At 43.7% G+C, this 19,036-nt stretch overlaps 1 protein-coding gene across 4 annotated transcripts in view; it reads left to right on the top strand.

Moving 5' to 3' along the window:
- NSD3 (nuclear receptor binding SET domain protein 3) overlaps positions 1-19,036 on the top strand; it is an 84,343-nt gene that overhangs the window by 27,835 nt on the left and 37,472 nt on the right. For all 4 annotated transcript variants that reach the window (XM_079954922.1, XM_079954921.1, XM_079954920.1 and 1 more), the window contains exons 7-12: positions 2,207-2,333; positions 8,915-9,015; positions 11,403-11,448; positions 13,532-13,662; positions 14,281-14,409; positions 18,591-18,717. In XM_079954922.1, the coding sequence (XP_079811048.1) occupies positions 2,207-2,333; positions 8,915-9,015; positions 11,403-11,448; positions 13,532-13,662; positions 14,281-14,409; positions 18,591-18,717 (661 nt within the window). The remainder of the gene's footprint in view (positions 1-2,206; positions 2,334-8,914; positions 9,016-11,402; positions 11,449-13,531; positions 13,663-14,280; positions 14,410-18,590; positions 18,718-19,036) is intronic.

Raw genomic sequence — 19,036 nt, 5'->3', positions numbered from 1 at the left:
ATCAGTCCCTGTGAAACACTGCCAGCAGCGCACAAAAACAAAAAACCCCAAAGCAGTATATGCTTGTGGTCTTCAGCAAAACAAGAAGTCTGTGACCCAATCCTTCCTAGTTTCAGAAAATCAAGATAATTTAAATTAATTTTCTGTAATGATATTTAAATTGCTTGTTTACTGTTATATTACAGTCTTAAATCAAACAAGAGTTTAGACTGCTTTGGGTTAGCTTGTGTCTTTGCTTTGTAACTAACAAGTAAAGGTAAAGGTAAAGGTACCCCTGCCCGTACGGGCCAGTCTTGACAGACTCTGGGGTTGTGCGCCCATCTCACTTAAGAGGCCAGGGGCCAGCGCTGTCCGGAGACACTTCCGGGTCACGTGGCCAGCGTGACATCGCTGCTCTGGCAAGCCAGAGCCGCACACGGAAACGCCGTTTACCTTCCCGCTGGTAAGCGGTCCCTATTTATCTACTTGCACCCGGAGGTGCTTTCGAACTGCTAGGTTGGCAGGCGCTGGGACTGAGCAGCGGGAGCGCACCCCGCCGCAGGGATTCGAACCGCCGACCTTTCGATCGGCAAGTCCTAGGCGCTGAGGCTTTAACCCACAGCGCCACCTGCGTCCCTAACAAGTAGGTGTTCACAAATTATAGATGATCTTGCTAGCTCGGCAAAGATTGTACTTTTCTCTGACTTCCCTCCTCCCAACTTCGAAAGCAGCAGGATTTTATCCCTGAAATTGTGCTAATTTTGTTTTGTCGGATTAGAAAGTTTATTCACTGCTGTCAAGCTAATAAAGTGAATTTGTTGACTCCTGATGATTAGTTAGAGAGAGACGGCATAGCAATAGATTTTCTTAATTTCATTTCATTTGATTTCATTCGATTTGTGTGAAGGATAGCTCCATTGGTAAAGCTTGTGACTCTTAGTCTAAGGGTCATGGGTTTGAGCCCCATGTTGAGCAAAAAGATTCTTGCATTGCAGGGGGTTGGACTAGATTACCGTTGTGGTCCCTTCCAGCTCTATGATTCTGCCATTCTGGGACTGCAGGTTGTCATTAGGTGTTGGTAAACAGTGGCCCACTTCAGACATCATTAATTCAAATCAGCCAAGCCATGGTTTTAGAGACTGATGAACATGCTAGTATTTTTCTCTTTCACTTGCTTTCCTTCTTTTATCATAGTTTGCCATGGCATCTGAAGTGGCCAAGTATGGTTAGCAACTTGCTTTACATATTATGACTTGCACATTCACTTCAAACCATAATTTTAAACAGTGGTTTGGAAGCAAGGTGTTAACTATATGTACCAATTTTGACATCACAGGGAGCTTTGGTTAGGGAAGTGGAGGAGGAACTTGCATGCGAGAGGAAAGGGGAGTGCATGAAGCTATAGTTCATAATTGATCCCTACGTTTATGACATCTGAACTGGGCCTGTGTGGCAAAGTGGATGTTCACGACATTGCTTAAAAATGTAGCATGTTTGGCTCTTGACTTCCTCTGCACAAAGGCATCCCTTGAATATTGGGTGCTAAGAACCGAACCCTGTGTGTGTGTGTGTGTGTGTGTGTGTGTGTTTTCCAGAGGAATTTGATTGGCATTGAACATATACTGGAAATAATATATTTGGTCTCTTATTGCAAGGCAGTTATTAATGGGCCTAGCTCTCATAAGCAGCAGATGAGAAAGTAAACTTGTGGGGGTACTCTGCCCAGTCTCCTTTAAAAAAACAAAACAAAAAACCCTTCTCACTTCACATCATCACACTTTCTGATGTTTCCTGTTCATACTCCCAGCCTAGCCTCCTAGGATGAATGCTAAAAGTCAGGTCAGGGAAACTGTGAAGTCTGTGAGACACTTGGCAGCACCAGTAGCATGCATTACCCCCCCCCCACTTAGTTTGTGTGCAGTGCCAGCTTCTGGGACTGAAACTATTCTGAGGATTAGAATCTTGCACAAACTGTCTAGCTGTTGGCTATTTGAGAAAGCAGAGTTGCTGGACATCCCACTTCCCTCACTATTTTTTGGAAAAGCCTTGGCATTCTCTGCCCTTAGCACAGTTCTGCGGCATATAGGATTATTCTCCCACTTCAGGCATTCAGTATAAATAGAAAGTTTATAACTGAGCAGTTGAAAGTGTTTTTTTCATAGATGCAGCAGTTAACCCAAAGGACTAATTCAGTAGTTACTAACTCGATCTTTTCTATTCATAACAGGGTATAGGAAACAAACCTGAAATAATCATCAAGGGGCAGGACAAACTCACTTCTGGCTCAAACCAGCGAAATGAAAGAGCCTCCTCACAAAGTGCACCGTCTCCCGAAACATCTTCTGGGTTGGCAAGTAGGTAAAGTTTGCAACTCCTGGGTTATATCCAGTAAATCAAACCACCTCCATTGGGGTAGTCTTCAGAATACAGCAGTCAGAAGTATCACTTTACTATGTAAAACTGGCTAATGCATTATGCAAAGCTTCATTGAAAAATTATTTTGGGGTGGTGGGCTGTGAGGTCGTTATGCTGCAGCAGTTTAAGCAATGCAGGAATTCTCATTTTAGTCATAAACTCTTAAACTTACAGAACACAGAAAACTGACGGAAACATTTTGTTACATCTTTGTCTCTTAGAGACTGATAATCTTACTCAAGACTTCCCCATTTTTACATACACAACATCCCCGTGAGGTAGCAGGGGAATTCAGAGGGGGAAGCCATAGTATTTTGTTGTAGTTGTTTTGATGTTTTATTGTGCTTTTAATTCTGTTGGGAGCCGCCCAGAGTGGCTGGAGAAACCCAACCAGATGGGCAGGCTATAAATAAGTTTTTGTTGTTGTTACGACAGCAATGTGTCTTGCAGCATCTTAAATACAAACTGATTTCTGGGTACAGTGGACCCTCCGGATACAAACTTAATTCGTTCCAGGAGTCCGTGCACAACCTGAAAAGTCCACAACAAGAGGCGCCGCTTCTGTGCATGCGCACGGCACGATACAGCGCTTCTGCGCACGGTGCGATAGAGCATTTCTGTGCATGCGCGAAGCACACAGAGCATTTCTGTACATGCGTACGCGGCGAAACCTGGAAATATACACTTCCGTGTTTGCCGTATTCGTAACCCAAGGTACCACTGTACTCCAGTCCACAAACACTTATGACATAAATCTGTTAGTCTTTTAAACAATGCTGCAAAACTGTTTGTTTTCCCTGTGAGGTTCGTTAAGTTAAAAGATGCTCAGTGACCCAAGGCTCACACTTTGACTTTATGGGGATTTGAACTTTGGCCTCCCCAGTCCAAATCTAACACACTATCCACCATTCTAGGGGTAGCTAAGGTGATGCTCTTCAGACATTGTTGGACTACAACTCCCATCAACCCCAGACAACAGGGCCAGGTATGATGGGAGTTGTAGTCCAACAAGATGTGGAGACACCAAGTCAGCTACCCCAGCACTTCATTGCATGATGCTTCTCCTTTTAGGCTCATCTTGCACTCTGGTACTGATTGGTACCATGAATTCCCCACCCCAAACTTCCTAGATGTCATAGCACATTCTGGATCCTAAAACTGTTTCACAGGACGGCAGTTGTGCGTTTAAAATCTCATTTTTTATTTAGTACATTATTTGTAGGAGCAGGTGCAGATTCATATACAGTGGTGCCTCGCAAGACGAAATTAATTCGTTCCGCAAGTTTTTTCTTCTTGCGAGTTTTTTGTCTTGCGAAGCACGGTTTCCCATCAATCAATCAATGCGTTCCTATGGAAACCGCCTTCAGACCAGGTCCAGGGACAGTCTGTCCCCCAACCTCTTCTGAAGGCTGGTGGGGGGGGGGGGGTAAGGGCTTTTCTTCCCACCGCCAGCTTTCAGAAGGCTGTTCTGAAGGCTGGTGGTAGAAAGAAAAGCCCTTCTCCCCACCTCCCGCCCCGCAAGCTCCGGGGACAGGAGGGCTTCACTGCCGACCGCCAGCATTTTAAAAGCCCCCGGGACAGCGGAGGTCTTCTGAAGGCAGGCGGTGGGTGAAAGTCTTTGCTCCCCCCCGCCTGCCTTCAAAAGCCGTCCGGGATAGCGGAGAAACGCGCTGCGCTTCTCCGCTATCCCGGGAAGGCAGGCGGGGGGGAGCAAAGACTTTTGCCCCCCGCCGGCCTTCAGAAGAGGTCCAAGAAGGCCGGCGGTGGGCGAAAGTCTTTGCTCCCCCCCGCCTGCCTTCCCGGGACAGCGGAGAAGCGCAGCGCGTTTCTCCGCTATCCCGGACTGCTTTTGAAGGCAGGCGGGGGGTGGGGAGCAAAGACTTTCGCCCACCGCCTGCCTTCAGAAGACCTCCGCTGTCCCGGGGGCTTTTAAAATGCTGGCGGTCGGCAGCGAAGCCTTTAAAAGAGGTCCCCGGAGATTTCCCTATGGGCTTTCTTCTTGCGAAGCAAGTCCATAGGGAAATTCGTCTTGCGGAACGACTCAAAAACAGAAAACTCTTTCGTCTTGCGAGTTTTTCGTTTTGCGAGGCGTTCGTCTTGCGAGGCACCACTGTATACTGTATTTTTCGTCCCATAGGACGCTCCGTCCCATAGCACGCACCTAGTTTTTTTGGGGGGGAAATAAAGGAAAAAAAATTCCCTTTATTTCCCCCCCAAAACCAGGTCGGGGAAACCAAAGCAGGTCGGGGAACAGCGGTATGGCGGCGCTCAGTGGTATGGCGGCGCTCTGCTTCAGGGTGCCCACGCACTGGACGGCAGGCTGCTATCCGCAGCCTAGGGAGCCCTGTGAGGACTCCCGCTGGGCTCCCCAGGCTGCGGATATCTGCCCGGCGCGCTCTGCTTCAGGGCGCCCTGTGCACCGGGCGGCAAGCTGCTACCCGCAGCCTAGGGAGCCCTGCGGGAACTCCCGCGGGCTCCCCAGGCTTGCTGATAGCTTCCTGAAGCCTGGAGAGCGAGAGGGGTCGGTGTGCACCGACCCCTCTCGCTCTCCAAGCTTCAGCGAAAGCCTGTATTCGCCCCATAGGACGCACAAAGATTTCCCCTTCATTGTTGGAGGGGAAAAAGTGCGTCCTATAGGGTGAAAAATAGGGTAAATTCCTCTTAGCCATTAATTCTGTCTAATTCTGTTAGCACAATAGAAAATCTACTGTGTTTAATTTGGTCTTGAATTTTAAGTAGTATTTGTGACTTATCTTTAAAAGGCTAGAGTCATACAGTTAGAGGGGTTTACGGATTTTGGTTTAATGTTCCCATTATTACCTTAACACAGGAAAGGAATTTTAGCCAATATCTTGCATTTTCAAAACACATCTCAGAGTTTGATATAGGCTAATACTACTTGGAAGGCTCTGGGAGCACTTACAAGGAATTGCCTAATACAGAGGCAGACCAATGACCTGGTTATCTCTGTAAAGTCCAACCCTGACTAGGTCAGAGTTCTTATCCTGTGCACACTCCTGGCCAAAACTTTTAACTGGAAGTATTGGTGATTGAACTTTAGGCCTCATGCATGTGAAACATTTTGTTTGCTGCTACTGGTATGTGTTCCTTTATGTGGGAAGAAATGTTTCTCAGTGCCTCTGCATATCCAGCCAGAAGAGGAAATAGTGGTGTACCACATAAACAGATGGACTGATGGGTAAACCAGACATAGGCTGACCTTTTACAAATGGAAAAAAACCTCCAACCTACTCCTACTCAGACTCCAATGTGATCATATGTTTAATGTCATGTCTTAAGCATTTGTCAGTGAAGCACATCAGATCTGAATCTGGTATTTTAGATGAGCTTGAATTTTAGATGAGTTTGAAGAAGGCCTTAATCATTTTCAGTATTTTAGATGAGTTTGAATAAGGCCTTAATCATTTTCAGTATTTTAGATGCGTTTGAATAAGGCCTTAATCATTTTCAGTACACTCAACAACTCTTTGAAATGAATGGGAGTTGTGCAGGAGTGCAGTTGTATTCTCACAATGCTTCTAGTCATTTTTACTTGCATTGTGCAAACAAATGATGCTCCCAGTGGATTTTTCTTTACTTATATGACACAACTGTGTTTGTTTATGGGGGGGGGAGCCCTTTGGTATATTCTGTGAGGGTCACAGCACCAACAGAATTCTATAGTATTTGAATATCACTCATTTCCAAGATGCTTTATTTTCCCTATTTGTCACCATTCATTGGTCCAGACCTTGGGGTGATCTCTGTCCACTAGGAGGCAGGTTCTTCTAGAAGAAAGACTCTGTGGGGTTTGGACTAAGAGGCTCCTCCCCAGAGCCAGTCTTTCTGCTGCCTCTGCACCCAATGGCCATGGACCACTGCCTGGTGAACAAGTATGAGGATAATCCACAGATAAGCACATTCAAAGTTTTCACATGTGTCTTTTAAAATGCTTAGAAATGAGGCTCTGCCTGTCTCCTCATATTCATACAGCTGATTTACATGCCATGCTAAACGATAATTTGTTTTAAACCATGGATTAATCCTGCAGCATAGCCTCCTTCAGATAGTGTGGCTTCTTGTGTTCTGCAAACCTGAATCATACCGTAGTTTTTGCTCCAAAACACGCACTTTTTTGCTCCTAGAAAGTAAGGGAAAATGCCTGTGCGTGTTAAGGAGCGAATGCACGGATCGGAGCCATGGCTGCCGTCAGTCAAGCAAAGCGGGAGCCGCTTACACACTCTACGAGGCTCTCGCTTTGCTTGCTTTAAAGCGACCTGGAGCCGGGGAGGAGGGAGGGAAGGAGAGCCATGGCAGCAAAGCGGGCAGCAGCCGCTTACACGGGAGGAGGGACAGACGCTAGCAAAGGTCCGTGCGCTCTCTAAACAGAGCAATGAGGCTGCAGAGGGACGGCAGGAAAGATAAAATTTAAGCAACCAGCAGCAAAATAAAACCAACCTCGAGCTCTGAGCCACGCAGTGAAAACCAGGAAGTTAAAAAAAAAAGGCTGGGGATGAGGGAGAGGGGAAAACTTCGCAAATCCCCGCGTCTCAGCTGATCCTGATGTCTCAGCTGATCCTGATCCGCTGGGAGCGAGCAGCTTGTTTTCAGGCAGGATAGATTCGAGCATTGTCTGGGTCCTAGTGCCCCTACCACTTTTTTGTGCTCCATTCTATTGCTGCTGGTGGATGCTTATCACTCAGGCTACAAGGAGGAGCGCTTTTACACAGCTAATGGTGAATCCCCTGCAATCCAAGTCCTCCTCACTTGCTCAAATCTATTCTGCCTCAAAACAAGGAGCGGAAGGAAAAGGCTGCAAACTGTTAAATGGAAAAAAAAACCCAGGCACAGGGCAAGTACCTTAAGTATACCTTTAAAGCAACAGTGCTCTTTCCCTCCCTCCTCCCCGCTCAGCTCGCCGAAAAGCTCCTTCTCCACGCGTGCTCCTTGTCCCTTGAGTGCTTTTCCTTCCCTCCCCACTTAAAACGTGGTTACAAAGCACGGATCCACATGGATCCTCAGGATTTTTGCATTGGGCTACCCCAAACTCACCATCAGATCACATGTTTGTGGCCACAGCATGAACCATAAAAATCATGCACCCACTGTTTCATTCAGAATATTTTTTTCTTGTTTTCCTCCTCTAAAAACTACGTGCGTGTTATGGTCAGATGCGTGTTATAGAGCGAAAAATACGGTAGTTTTTTTAAAAAGAAACACAAGTGTTAAGCCAGAAATAAGCTAAAATTTTGTTTTTCACTTGTTTCTGGCTTAACATTCATGGCATGCTTGAAACAAACAAATCAGAGTTGCACTCACATGACACAAGAAGTTATGCCATGCCTTGTTTTTGTTTCTCGCAGCACCCACAGAAGCAAGCCATGCAGGGCATGCCATGGCAGCCATGTTCACTACTAACCCATGTTTTAAAACAAACTGGCTTATGAAGACACAGAACTTTCCAGAGTATGTGAAGTAATTGATGCATCTGAGCAGGTTCAGGATGCCATTCTTGTGTATCATTGATTGGGGGCCACATGACTTTCAGGCAATTGGTCTTCTAGCATAGCTCCTTCTAGAAATTGGGCACTGACAATAAATCTCTTTTGAGTCTGTCTATTTCAGCCCCTTGATGGGTATCAAAAGTTGTTGCCTGTTAAAGTTTTCCCCAGGATTCTTAAATGTAACTTTTGCTCTCAATGATTTTTAAGCCCTTTTGAGTGAATTGGGGTTTTCATTTGCTGAGCAGCACAGGTTCTTTGATGGCTTTGAGTACCCTAATTGCCCTTATTGATACTGAGCTTGGGTTCCATGTCTTGAATGAACAGCCCCATGCTTGGAGAATGCATAAAAGTTCTTTGTTTCTCATCTTTGACTTACTCTGAAGTGCCCAAAATATTGCACTAGAATATTATATGTTGTACAATGACTAAACCTGGCAGGACAGGAATTGGGGAAGTTGTGGGTTCCATGTTTTGCTGAACATCGCATCTCACCAGCCACTTCTGATGGCCAACATTCAGGGAAGAGGGAAGTTGTTGTCCAGCAACATATGGAGGCTTTAGGGTTCCATCCCCTTCTTAGATTCAGGCAGAGAGAGGAATAAGATGTTCATTTAAAGACATGCAAAATATTGCCTACATAGGCAAATACTTTGAAAATAAAATTCAGAACATATTTGTGTCCTTGGTGTGGTTGGTAACCTATGACATTTAAGCAAGTTCCTGGTTGATTTTAAAGGTTCTGAACATGAAAAGTCACCCCTTCTTAATACTTTGAATTCTAGACTTCCCCTTTATCTTCATATTAAAGCTGGTCTTTTCCCGAACTCAGGACTCTCCCTGAAGCACTGAGATGTATTGCCTGCAGCCAGAACGCCAGCTGGCAGATTAAAGTCTATGCACTCAAAGAAGAATGTAGAGAAATCAGGACTTTGCTATTGAACGTCATCCCTCATTGAGGAAAGAGAGCAGAGAGAGAGAGAGAGACTCCTGTAATGGAAACCATTCTGTTCCCTCAGGTTCTGTAGAAAAGAAGCAACAGAGAAGATCAATACGAACTCGCTCAGAGTCTGAGAAATCCACTGAAGTTGTGCCAAAGAAGAAGATCAAAAAGGAGCAGGTTGGCTTCCTCCATGTAGAGAGTTAAAATATACTGTATACATACTTTCTGTGGCTTAATATTGATGCCTTTTTATTTCTACCTACCCACCTGCCCCTCTATATCCCCCATTGGGTTTGCTTTTGGACTTCCCCTCCTGAGATCCCCTCCCTCAGTAAATATTGCTGTTAACTGATATCCCTTTTCAGCATCAATCACACTTTGGATAAATGGGAACACAGTGACATCTTCATGAGCTGATACGTTTACTTTGGCTGTTTCTGTTACAAGCATAGTGATTTTATGTTTCAGTGTTTTCTCTGGAAATGCTACCAGCTTCTTTCTTGTCTTACCCTTGGTTTAGCTGCTGGTTTGTACTGAGGTTTTAGTTTGTTTTCAAAGAAAAGCTAGATGGATTTGTTTGGTTACTCTTGAAAATTTACTATTAGCATAATCATTATTTAAAGGCTATAGCCTTTTATGTTAGCAGAAGGGGAAGAGCATCATGATGGGTTGATTTCGTTTTGTCCTTTAAGTAGAACCAACATGTACAGGGCATTCCTTTTTAAGGATACTGCTTTTGAAACTAGCCAGTTGTAAGTGAAGAGGAATAGGCAAGTTGCATACCACCCATGCGATATATGGATTTTGCAGGTTTCAAGAAGGTTATTGTCACTGTTTCAACTGTTTCAGTATGCTCTCATTTTAAATTTAAGGGCAACCCACCTTGAACCATATACACTATGTAATAAAGATTCTCTAACACGATTATTGCAAGGGCCAAGTAATGTTGGGGGGGAACATTTCTTGCAATTACAATTCTAATAAACTTTAAGCGTGTTGCACATGATTTCTTGGTTAGCTGAAAGTCTTGAAAATACATCATCACCGTTCTATTTAAATATCCACTCTGTTGCTGCCCTGTTCAACATTTCTCTTGTTGGATTTCCAAAATGGTGGAAGTTAAAGGACTATGACTTCAGTGCAACTTTTTTCCTAAAGTGAATATTAAATATTGGGAAATAGCATATATAACTCTTGGCATCAATTGTTGCAGTTTCCCTTTTTAAATATGAAGCTGTAGTAATTTATATATTTTTAATTAACCATGGTACAAGAACCACATGCCATTGTTCCCCAAGTAGTCTTGCTTGCTTTATACTATGTAGCTAATTAAGACAACATAGTATATTGTACTCATGTTTTTCAGGAAGAGCATATGGCCAGCAAAACTTAATGGTCAGAGATGCACTGTAATGCATAAGCTTGGATGTGATATATGTTGAGAAAGGCGTCCTGATACCTTAGGATTCTGCAACCATATTTGTTTCCCAGGGTCGAGCTTTGTTGCAGTGAATTTCCAAATTTTTTCTGCATCCTTTCGGTTTTAAAATTATAACTGGAATTTTAATTACAAATGAGAGATGCAATGTTAATTCTGTTGCAGTGAGTGGTAGTGAAATACAAGTGATTGTTTAGATTTTATATTTGTATTATCAATTGTATCCTATACAAATCCTTCTATTGTATGTTTTTATCCATTGTACAACGAAATAAAATATTTTTAAAAAATTATAGAATAATCCTTAATAAATATCTATGAGACGTGTTTCTTACATGCACATATAACCAACCTGTGTAGATTTATTTATTTATTTATTTATTTATTTATTTATTTATTTATTTATTTATTTCAAGTGGCAATTTTTAGCCTAAAAGCAAGATCTTAGCAAAAGCAGCTGCTTGCAACTACCAAATTCACAACTTGGGTGTACTCTGGAAGAAAGCTTGCCTTCCAATGTAGGATCCAAGACACTGATCCTTGAGGCCATGAAGTGCTCTCACAAGGTCGCCAACTTGCCTGCCCAAGCACTGTGCTGCTGTTGCTGTATAGAGGCCTGCAATGCCTCCTGCTCCGCTCTGCCTTTGCAGCACTCTATACAGAGGAGCAGCCCATGGCCTCAGAAGCTCAAGTGCTTGCTGAGTGGAAGTGCCTTTTTTTAAAAAAATGGGGCAGTAAGTTAAGCGTCACATGGAACTAGAGGGTCCTGTTTCTCTTTATTTTTCTTAGCCATTGTAGGGGTTTCTGTAGCCCAAGGAGTGGCTGCTAAACCCCCTCTCCTGATTCCTGGACCAAAGATAAAGCCATTCCATCACTAAGTACACAAAGTGAATGATTTGAAGTAAACACAGTTCAGGGGAGGCACCTCATCACCCAGTTCAGAGAAGGCAGCGTCACTTATCTCCATAAGAGGTGGATCAGAAACGACTTGCTGGGATGGGGTGGGGGTGGAGATGGCAACATGAGTTTCCCTTTTGCTAATTGCTTGCATTGAAGTTTCATTTCCTCTGTTATACTAGGGAACAGGAAATTCCTCTATTAATTGCTTGTTTTCCTGTCCAAACAGGTGGAAACAGTCCCGCAGACAACACTGAAGACTGGATTACAGAAAGGTGAGTAGTGCTGCTTATAACCCAAAACTTGGTATACAGCCTATTTCATTTTTACTCATCTATGCCTTCCATGTTGTGTATGTAAGTAATCCCTGTAGGCATTGTAGTCCCACATCTAACAACCACCTACCTAACCACCTCTTGCATATTTCAATGTGCACATCTGAATGGAGTGTAGGACTGTACTTCATTGCCTCAAGTCCTTCTTGTCCCCCTTTTCCATGCTACTTTATAGATTATTGGAGCGCTTACTAGGAAAATAGGACTGGGATTCACAGACTTTGCCCTGGTCTGAAGTCATTGCTTGCCAGAATAAGAGTTTGCTTGCCAACTGGCTCATTCACCTACTGCCCAGTGGTAGCCAGATCAAATAAAAAGGGAATGAACCAGGTCCCTGAGCATAGGGACAACAGCATGCTTTTAAAGTTCTTTTTAAAAGCTTGCAAAAAGCAGGGACACTCCTTCTTAATCTCTTGCATTAACAGTTAATGCAGTGAACATAAGATCCCACCTGGATAAGACCAGAAGCCCATCTAAAATTCCCACAGCAACTGATATTCAGAGACATCCTACCTCTGTTGCACTGACCTACAAGAGCTAGGAAAAGTTTGGCAGGCAGGTAGGGATCAAAAGAACTAAATCAAATCAAAAGAGCTTTGTCGTTGGTTCCATGAGCCTCAGAAGCCTTTGGGCTTGTGTTTCTCAAACACTCATCTTGCATGTCACATGGAAAGCTGATTTGGTGCGGAGGTCTTGTTTCAGAGGAATGGGGTGGGTGAGAGAGTTTTTAAAAATTCTTTAGGCTTTCTTAAGTAGTGTGATGGATTTTAGCCTTTGTCACTGGTGGCAAGGCAGGGACGAGACTTATTATTTCCAGCTCCTCTGTCCCCAATAACTGTCATTGAAATAGTTATGACCTTGGTCTTCTCTATCACACTACGTATGAACAAAAGGATGTCAATTCAATATAAGCTGGAAAATGTGTGTGGTGATAATTGCTTCTGGTGCAGCCTTTTGTGTATAAGAGCAGACAATTTGCAGAAAGTGTAAAAAGTATCCTTGCCAGGGTGGCTCACTGTGACAGCTACAGGTCTGTTCCAACATTTCCCTGGCCCCTCTGAGAGAGGTTCGGAGGGTGGTGAGAAGGCAGAATACTTCTTTCTGTTGTCTCCCTCCCCACCATTTAAGGAATGCTCTCTCCTGGCAAGGGCCTCTGATGCCAACATGAACATCCTTTCAGTGCCAGGTTAAGATGCCTGTCTTCTCCAAGCATTTGAGGGAATGTGATTACCACTCTTACTGCTGTTTCTGTGCAAATATTATTTGGAGGGGAGGATGGTATTATTTTATTCTTAAATTTGATGCACTTTAAAAAAATCATGCAAGTCATTGAGACATTTTGTACTAGGTGACAAATAATCATTATAATAACAGCAATATGCCTTTGATATGTGTAAACTGCCCCAAAGCCTACTGAAGAATAGGGTAAAAAATTCTATAAATAACACTATTCAACCCCCCTTTCTTGCTGCCTTTTTAAGCATGCTTTGAATTTTAGTTTTGTGGGGTTTAGCTTTGTAGGGTTGAGCATCATTGCCTCTTCCCTGACCTTTACGTACTGTATAGCATTCAACTTCAGTTGTTTTTATTACTGTTTTAGTGCTTATACTGTAAGCAGCCTTGAAAATAATTCATATTTAAAGACAGGTTATGGATGAATGAAATAAACACTATACAAAGCACCCTCACCCCCTGCTACTCCCTTCTTCTCCGTGGTGCCTCCCAGATGTTGTGGATTCCCTACTCTCATCCAGTCCAACCAGCATGACCAGTGGTCAGGAATGAGGGGAGATGTAGTCCTGCAGAGCACCCTGGGGGCTACCTCTGATCTATGGGTTGGAGTGACAATCTTTCAAAGAATTGGAGTTATCTTAGTGGACTAGTTGCAATTTTAAAAGCTTTTAAACTAAGTGTCTTGTCAGTTCCATCTCCGCATGTGTCTACCCAGCCCCTTAGTTTCTCCTTCAGTGTTTAATACATTTAAGAGATCTTTTAAGATTAATTCCAGTATGTTGTATTCAAGGTGCCAGTGAGATTTCAGATTCTTGTAAGCCTCTAAAGAAAAGGAGTCGTGCCTCAACAGATGTAGAACTGACTAGCTCAGCATACAGAGATACATCTGACTCTGATTCGAGAGGTCTTAATGATCCACAGGTACATGTTTTGTATTTCTTGATGTGCTTTGAAATGGGCAAATAACTGGTGATAGTGAACTGTGCATAATTTCTCCTTGATTAGTCAGAGCATTTTACATTGAAAATGGGAAATGTAGGAAGTAGATTGGTGTTATGGACAGAGTTGCATATTTCAAAGATTCAGAATACATCCTAGCTACAACAATTAACTTACTCAGAATCTCAGCTACTGCTCCTTTCCTCCCTCTCTCTTAATTCATTTAGCAAGGTCCTATGGTTGTGAAAATACTCAGTTTTGCTCCTTTTGCTTCCTCCAACTGGCAGACTAAATTATTGAAAATAAGATGCTAAGTTCCATACCACACAATTCAGCTTTTCTTATTTCAGATTTTGGTGCAGTCCCCCCCCCCCCCCCACCAAGGCTGTGAGGTTTTCCTCATTTACACATTGTATTGATACGAATTTGGAAATGGCAGAACATACTATAGAGTTGATCTAAAATAAGAGAGAAGATTTCAGAAAATTTCAATGTCTATCATATTATTATGGTTTTCTCTTTCAATCAGTGGCATTTATCTTTTGTAGCATTCCTTTTAAAAAGTTGGCAATATAAATGGCTGTGGGCTTTTTCTTTTAGGGTAGCTTTGGAAAACAGTCAGACAGCCCTTCAGCTGCAGCAGATGCTGATGCTTCTGATGTACAATCCGTGGACTCAAGTTTATCAAGAAGAGGTTCTGGGACAAGTAAGAGAGACACAATATGTCAGGTAAATAAAAAGTGTGGCAGGGTCAAGGCTGCAATCCTATACATGCACTCATAGGAGCAAGAGACTTAGGTAAAGGTAAAGGTACCCCTGCCCGTACGGGCCAGTCTTGACAGACTCTGGGGTTGTGCGCCCATCTCACTTAAGAGGCCAGGGGCCAGCGCTGTCCAGAGACACTTCCGGGTCACGTGGCCAGCGTGACATCGCTGCTCTGGCGAGCCAGAGCCGCACACGGAAACGCCGTTTACCTTCCCGCTGGTAAGCGGTCCCTATTTATCTACTTGCACCCGGAGGTGCTTTCGAACTGCTAGGTTGGCAGGCGCTGGGACCAAGCAGCGGGAGCGCACCCCGCCGCAGGGATTCGAACCGCCAACCTTTCGATCGGCAAGCCCTAGGCGCTGAAGCTTTAACCCACAGCGCCACCTGCGTCCCTTAGCAAGAGACTTACTTCAGAGTAAAATGCACAGGATTGAGCTGCACTGCTTTCAGCTAAAACCTTTTGGACAACACAAGGTCAGCACCATGCTAGGTAAAGGTAAAGGGACCCCTGACCATTAGGTCCAGTCGTGACCGACTCTGGGGTTGCGGCGCTCATCTTGCTTTATTGGCTGAGGGAGCCGGCGTACAGCTTCCGGGTCATGTGGCCAGCAGGACTAAGCCGCTTCTGGCGAACCAGAGCAGCGCACGGAAACGCCTACATGATGTTTAAATCCCAGCATGGACTTGAAAGCTATTTAGCTGATTCAAGCCTTCGTTAAGAAATACAGTGGTACCTCGGGTTAAGTACTTAATTCGTTCCGGAGGTCCGTTCTTAACCTGAAACTGTTCTTAACCTGAAGCACCACTTCAGCTAATGGGGCCTCCCGCTGCCTCCGTGCCACCGGAGCACGATTTTTGTTCTCATCCTGAAGCAAAGTTCTTAACCCGAGGCACTATTTCTGGTTTAGCGGAGTCTGCAACCTGAAGCGTATGTAACCTGAAGCGTATGTAACCCGAGGTACCACTGTGCTTCTCAACCTTGTTACATACCTTTGACTGCATTTCCCATAATATACCTCTAGCTAATTTTCTCTGCATTTGTACCTCTGGCAAAATTAAGGATTAGCCTTGCTTCTGATACTATGTAACTCTGAGTGCCCAGGATAAGTTCTTTCCTGCTTTTTTCGCTTGCAAATTAAGCAGAAAGTGGCTACTTTGCATTAGTGCTGGCCAAAATGCAACTGAATTACAGCTGTTCAGTGCATAATGAATTCCCATTTATTTTAGATCTCTATAGATCCAGAAAGCTTGAGGGCACTGACTCTGAAATTCCACATTATTGCTATTATTATCGTAATCATCATCCACATCCTTTTTAGGGGGGGAACATTTAGTTGTTATAACCATATGCTGAAAAAAAAATTAAGCAACCATAACAATTTTTAACAGAATGGAAACAGGTCAAAATGCTCACCTCATTGAAAAATCCAGGTACTCTGCTAATGATAAAAAAGTAGCTGTTGTTATAACAGTGATAAAAACACCTTAACAATCTAAAGCAATTCCCACTCGCATGTCATCAGATTGTCCTCTGAATCAATGAGAGACTATAAAATACCCCACCTTTCCTGCAAGGAGCTCAAGGTGACACATGTGGTTCTCCTCTTTCTCTCTTTATTCTCTGTGAGCCTGAGAAGCAGCAACTGGCCAGGGTCACCCAGTGAGCTCTAGGGTTGAGTGGTGATTCAAATTTGAATCTTCCAGGTCTCCCAAGTCCAACACTGGTTGTCTTGAGGGAGGCTGGCAAATTCCAAGAGGCAAGCACAATAGGCATCTTTGGGAACAGCAACCGCAGGATACAATATAATGTGAACACAGTCTAAGATTCTTAAGTTTCCTTGATCCTGGTACAGTGGTGCCCCGCAAGACGAATGCCTCGCAAGATGGAAAACCCGCTAGACGAAAGGGTTTTCCGTTTTTCGAGGAGCTTCGCAAGACGAATTTCCCTATGGGCTTGCTTCGCAAGATGAAAACGTCTTGCGAGTTTTCCCCTCCCCCCCCCTTTTTCTAAGCCGCTAATAGCCGCTAAGCCACTAATAGGGATGCTTCGCAAGACGAAAAAACCGCTAGACGAAGAGACTCGTGGAACGGATTATTTTCGTCTTGCGGGGCACCACTATAGTTGTATCTTAGACAGAGACAAAACTATCCTTTAAATGCTCTGTCCAAAGGTCACTAGGGGTTGCACCTATTACAACGTATAATACAGATTTGTGATAGTTTTCAAGCACATGCCTACATGTGCCCTCTCAGAACTAAGTGTCCTACTGAGTTCAATGATGCTTACTCCCAGGTAAGTGAGTATAGGCTTGCAGCCTCAAAGTCATGAATTGGGAGAATAACCTCTGATAGGTCATATCTAGAGTAGGGATGTTTGAGGAATTTAGTTTTTGTGAATTTGGATGCAAACTGATACACATTTCCTACACTAATAGGTGGATTGGAATATAATTAGCCTTCAAATTTAGCACTTCTTTGAATTTTGTGATATGTTCTTTGCTCAAAAAAGGTGTTAAAATGTGTTAAAAATATGTATCTTAGAATAAAATGTTTAGAATGATGTATATTTTAAAATAAATATAAATATGCATTTTCCTGTGGATTCTAAACAGGACTTACAAATGAACACATGCAGGATAGACATGGTCTGGAAATAGACTGTCCCATCCACCCCTCATTTAGAATACAATCAGGTGCTGAGAAGTGGGGGCAGTGAGAAGAGATGAAGAAGAAATGAAGAAGACTGTGGTGGATTCAGTGCACTGAAAGGAAAATATGGGGAGTGAATGGCAGTAGAAGGGGTAGAAATATTAGGCAAGACTCCAGGACTAAGCAGGTTATGGCAGGGTGTCAAGGGATTCGCCTATAAACCTAATATATCTCAGATTGGTAATGGTCTTAGCCAGGCACTACTTTTTAGAAGACTGGACATTTAGAAAACATGATATTGCAACCTTACCTGAAGGGCCCTGTGCATAATCTGCAAAGCAGCAGGCTTGAATCAAACAGAACTGGGTTGAAGACCAGAATCCTCACATTACATTGACATTGACGGCTACCCTAGTAATCAGTATTTAAAGACCATTTTAATGGTGAACTTCAAGGGATCAAATTACTTTAGTTTAGTAATCCTTACAATAGTCCTATAAGGCTGGTTAGCATTATTTTAGTTAGTATTGTGGCAGCCCATCAGAGGTTGATGGGCTGCAAAACAGGTCATATGCTGACATTCCATCTGAGAGGAGGCATTTGAAGTTGTGCAAATTTTATAAAGTGGAAAGTGTGGCCTCTAGAAATAGGAGGGAATGTAAGGATTGGAAAAAAGATTCAAACTTAACTGAGGTAATGACATCTGCACTGCATATGTAGCAGCATCACAGGGGTTTAACCAACTAAGTTCTACTCACAGTAGACCCACTGAACCTAAAGTCCTGTCCTAATTCCAGTGAGTTTACTCTGAGTAAAGCTAGTGTTGGCTACAGCCCTCAGTGTTGGACTCTGCATTGGGTCAGTCTGGAAGAATTCCCAGCCACTGACTCTGTACTCAAGTAGAAACCATACTTCACCTTATAAATGTTTGTTAAAAGAGTGAAGAAAATATTGGTTTGATCACATTCACCCAATGATAGGAGTAGAGCTGAAGCAGAGTAGTGTTACCAGGTTCTTGACATCATTACTGCTCTGGAGTCTGCCATTTGTCCTTGGGCAAAGTACCCAGGGTCACCAACGGTGTCGCAAGGATCTGTGAGGGTTGCCCTCTGCCTTGCTGTGCTCCTCATGTCTTGCAAGCTCCTGAGCGTGGGGCTGCCTTATTCCAGCAATGCAGGACTAGTTTTTTTCAAATGCAGGGCCTTGAAATGGGCTTACTCTGCTCCCTGTTTCTGGTGGCCCCAACAGAGTTGGTCTTCAAGCCTCCCCCCATCTGGCTAGCCCAGCCACTTGGTCACACCAGCCCAGTACTTTTCAACCAGTGCTTCTTGACATGCCAAAAAAATACGACCTGTAGAAGAGTCCTGTGCTAGACAGTGATGGAACCTTGCAGGGTTGTGTGGTGTCCCCCTCTTTTAGCTTTAGCTCTGATTGCTTACATTGAATATTTAAAACCTCTGGTCATTATGATCACATATTCATTATTTTCTCTTAAGATTTGTGAAAGTTCTGGTGAATCTCTGGTGTCCTGTGAAGGAGAATGCTGCAGGGTCTTCCATACAGAATGCCTAGGATTGAGCTCACAGCCTGATGGGAAGTTCATCTGCCTGGAGTGCAAAAATGGTAAATGAGGGAATGATTTCCACCTTGTGAATTCTCCTGGTAGGAGTTCTGGAGGCTCTTGTTCAGCTTGGCTGTTGTGTTCCTGTCCTGGAGGGTTCACTAGCAAATATATTGGCTGTGTGTGTGTGTGTGTCAAAGCACATTAAACTATTCAGGTTTCCCAGCCTGGATCTTGCTCTGTGGCACTATCTTGGCTAATTTGCTCCTTCTTTTCTAGCCACCGTCCATTAACTCAGCTTCCCCCCTTGCCACTCACTTTCTATTTGTACTGAGTAACTGGGGGAAATCGCCTTGATGGTCAGCTTTCTCAGCCTCAGAA

Source organism: Podarcis cretensis (genome assembly GCF_951804945.1).
Source record: "Podarcis cretensis genome assembly, chromosome: 15".
Lineage (NCBI taxonomy): Eukaryota > Metazoa > Chordata > Lepidosauria > Squamata > Lacertidae > Podarcis > Podarcis cretensis.
Note: the sequence above shows the minus strand (reverse complement) of the source record. Positions and strands in the feature narration are given on the sequence as shown.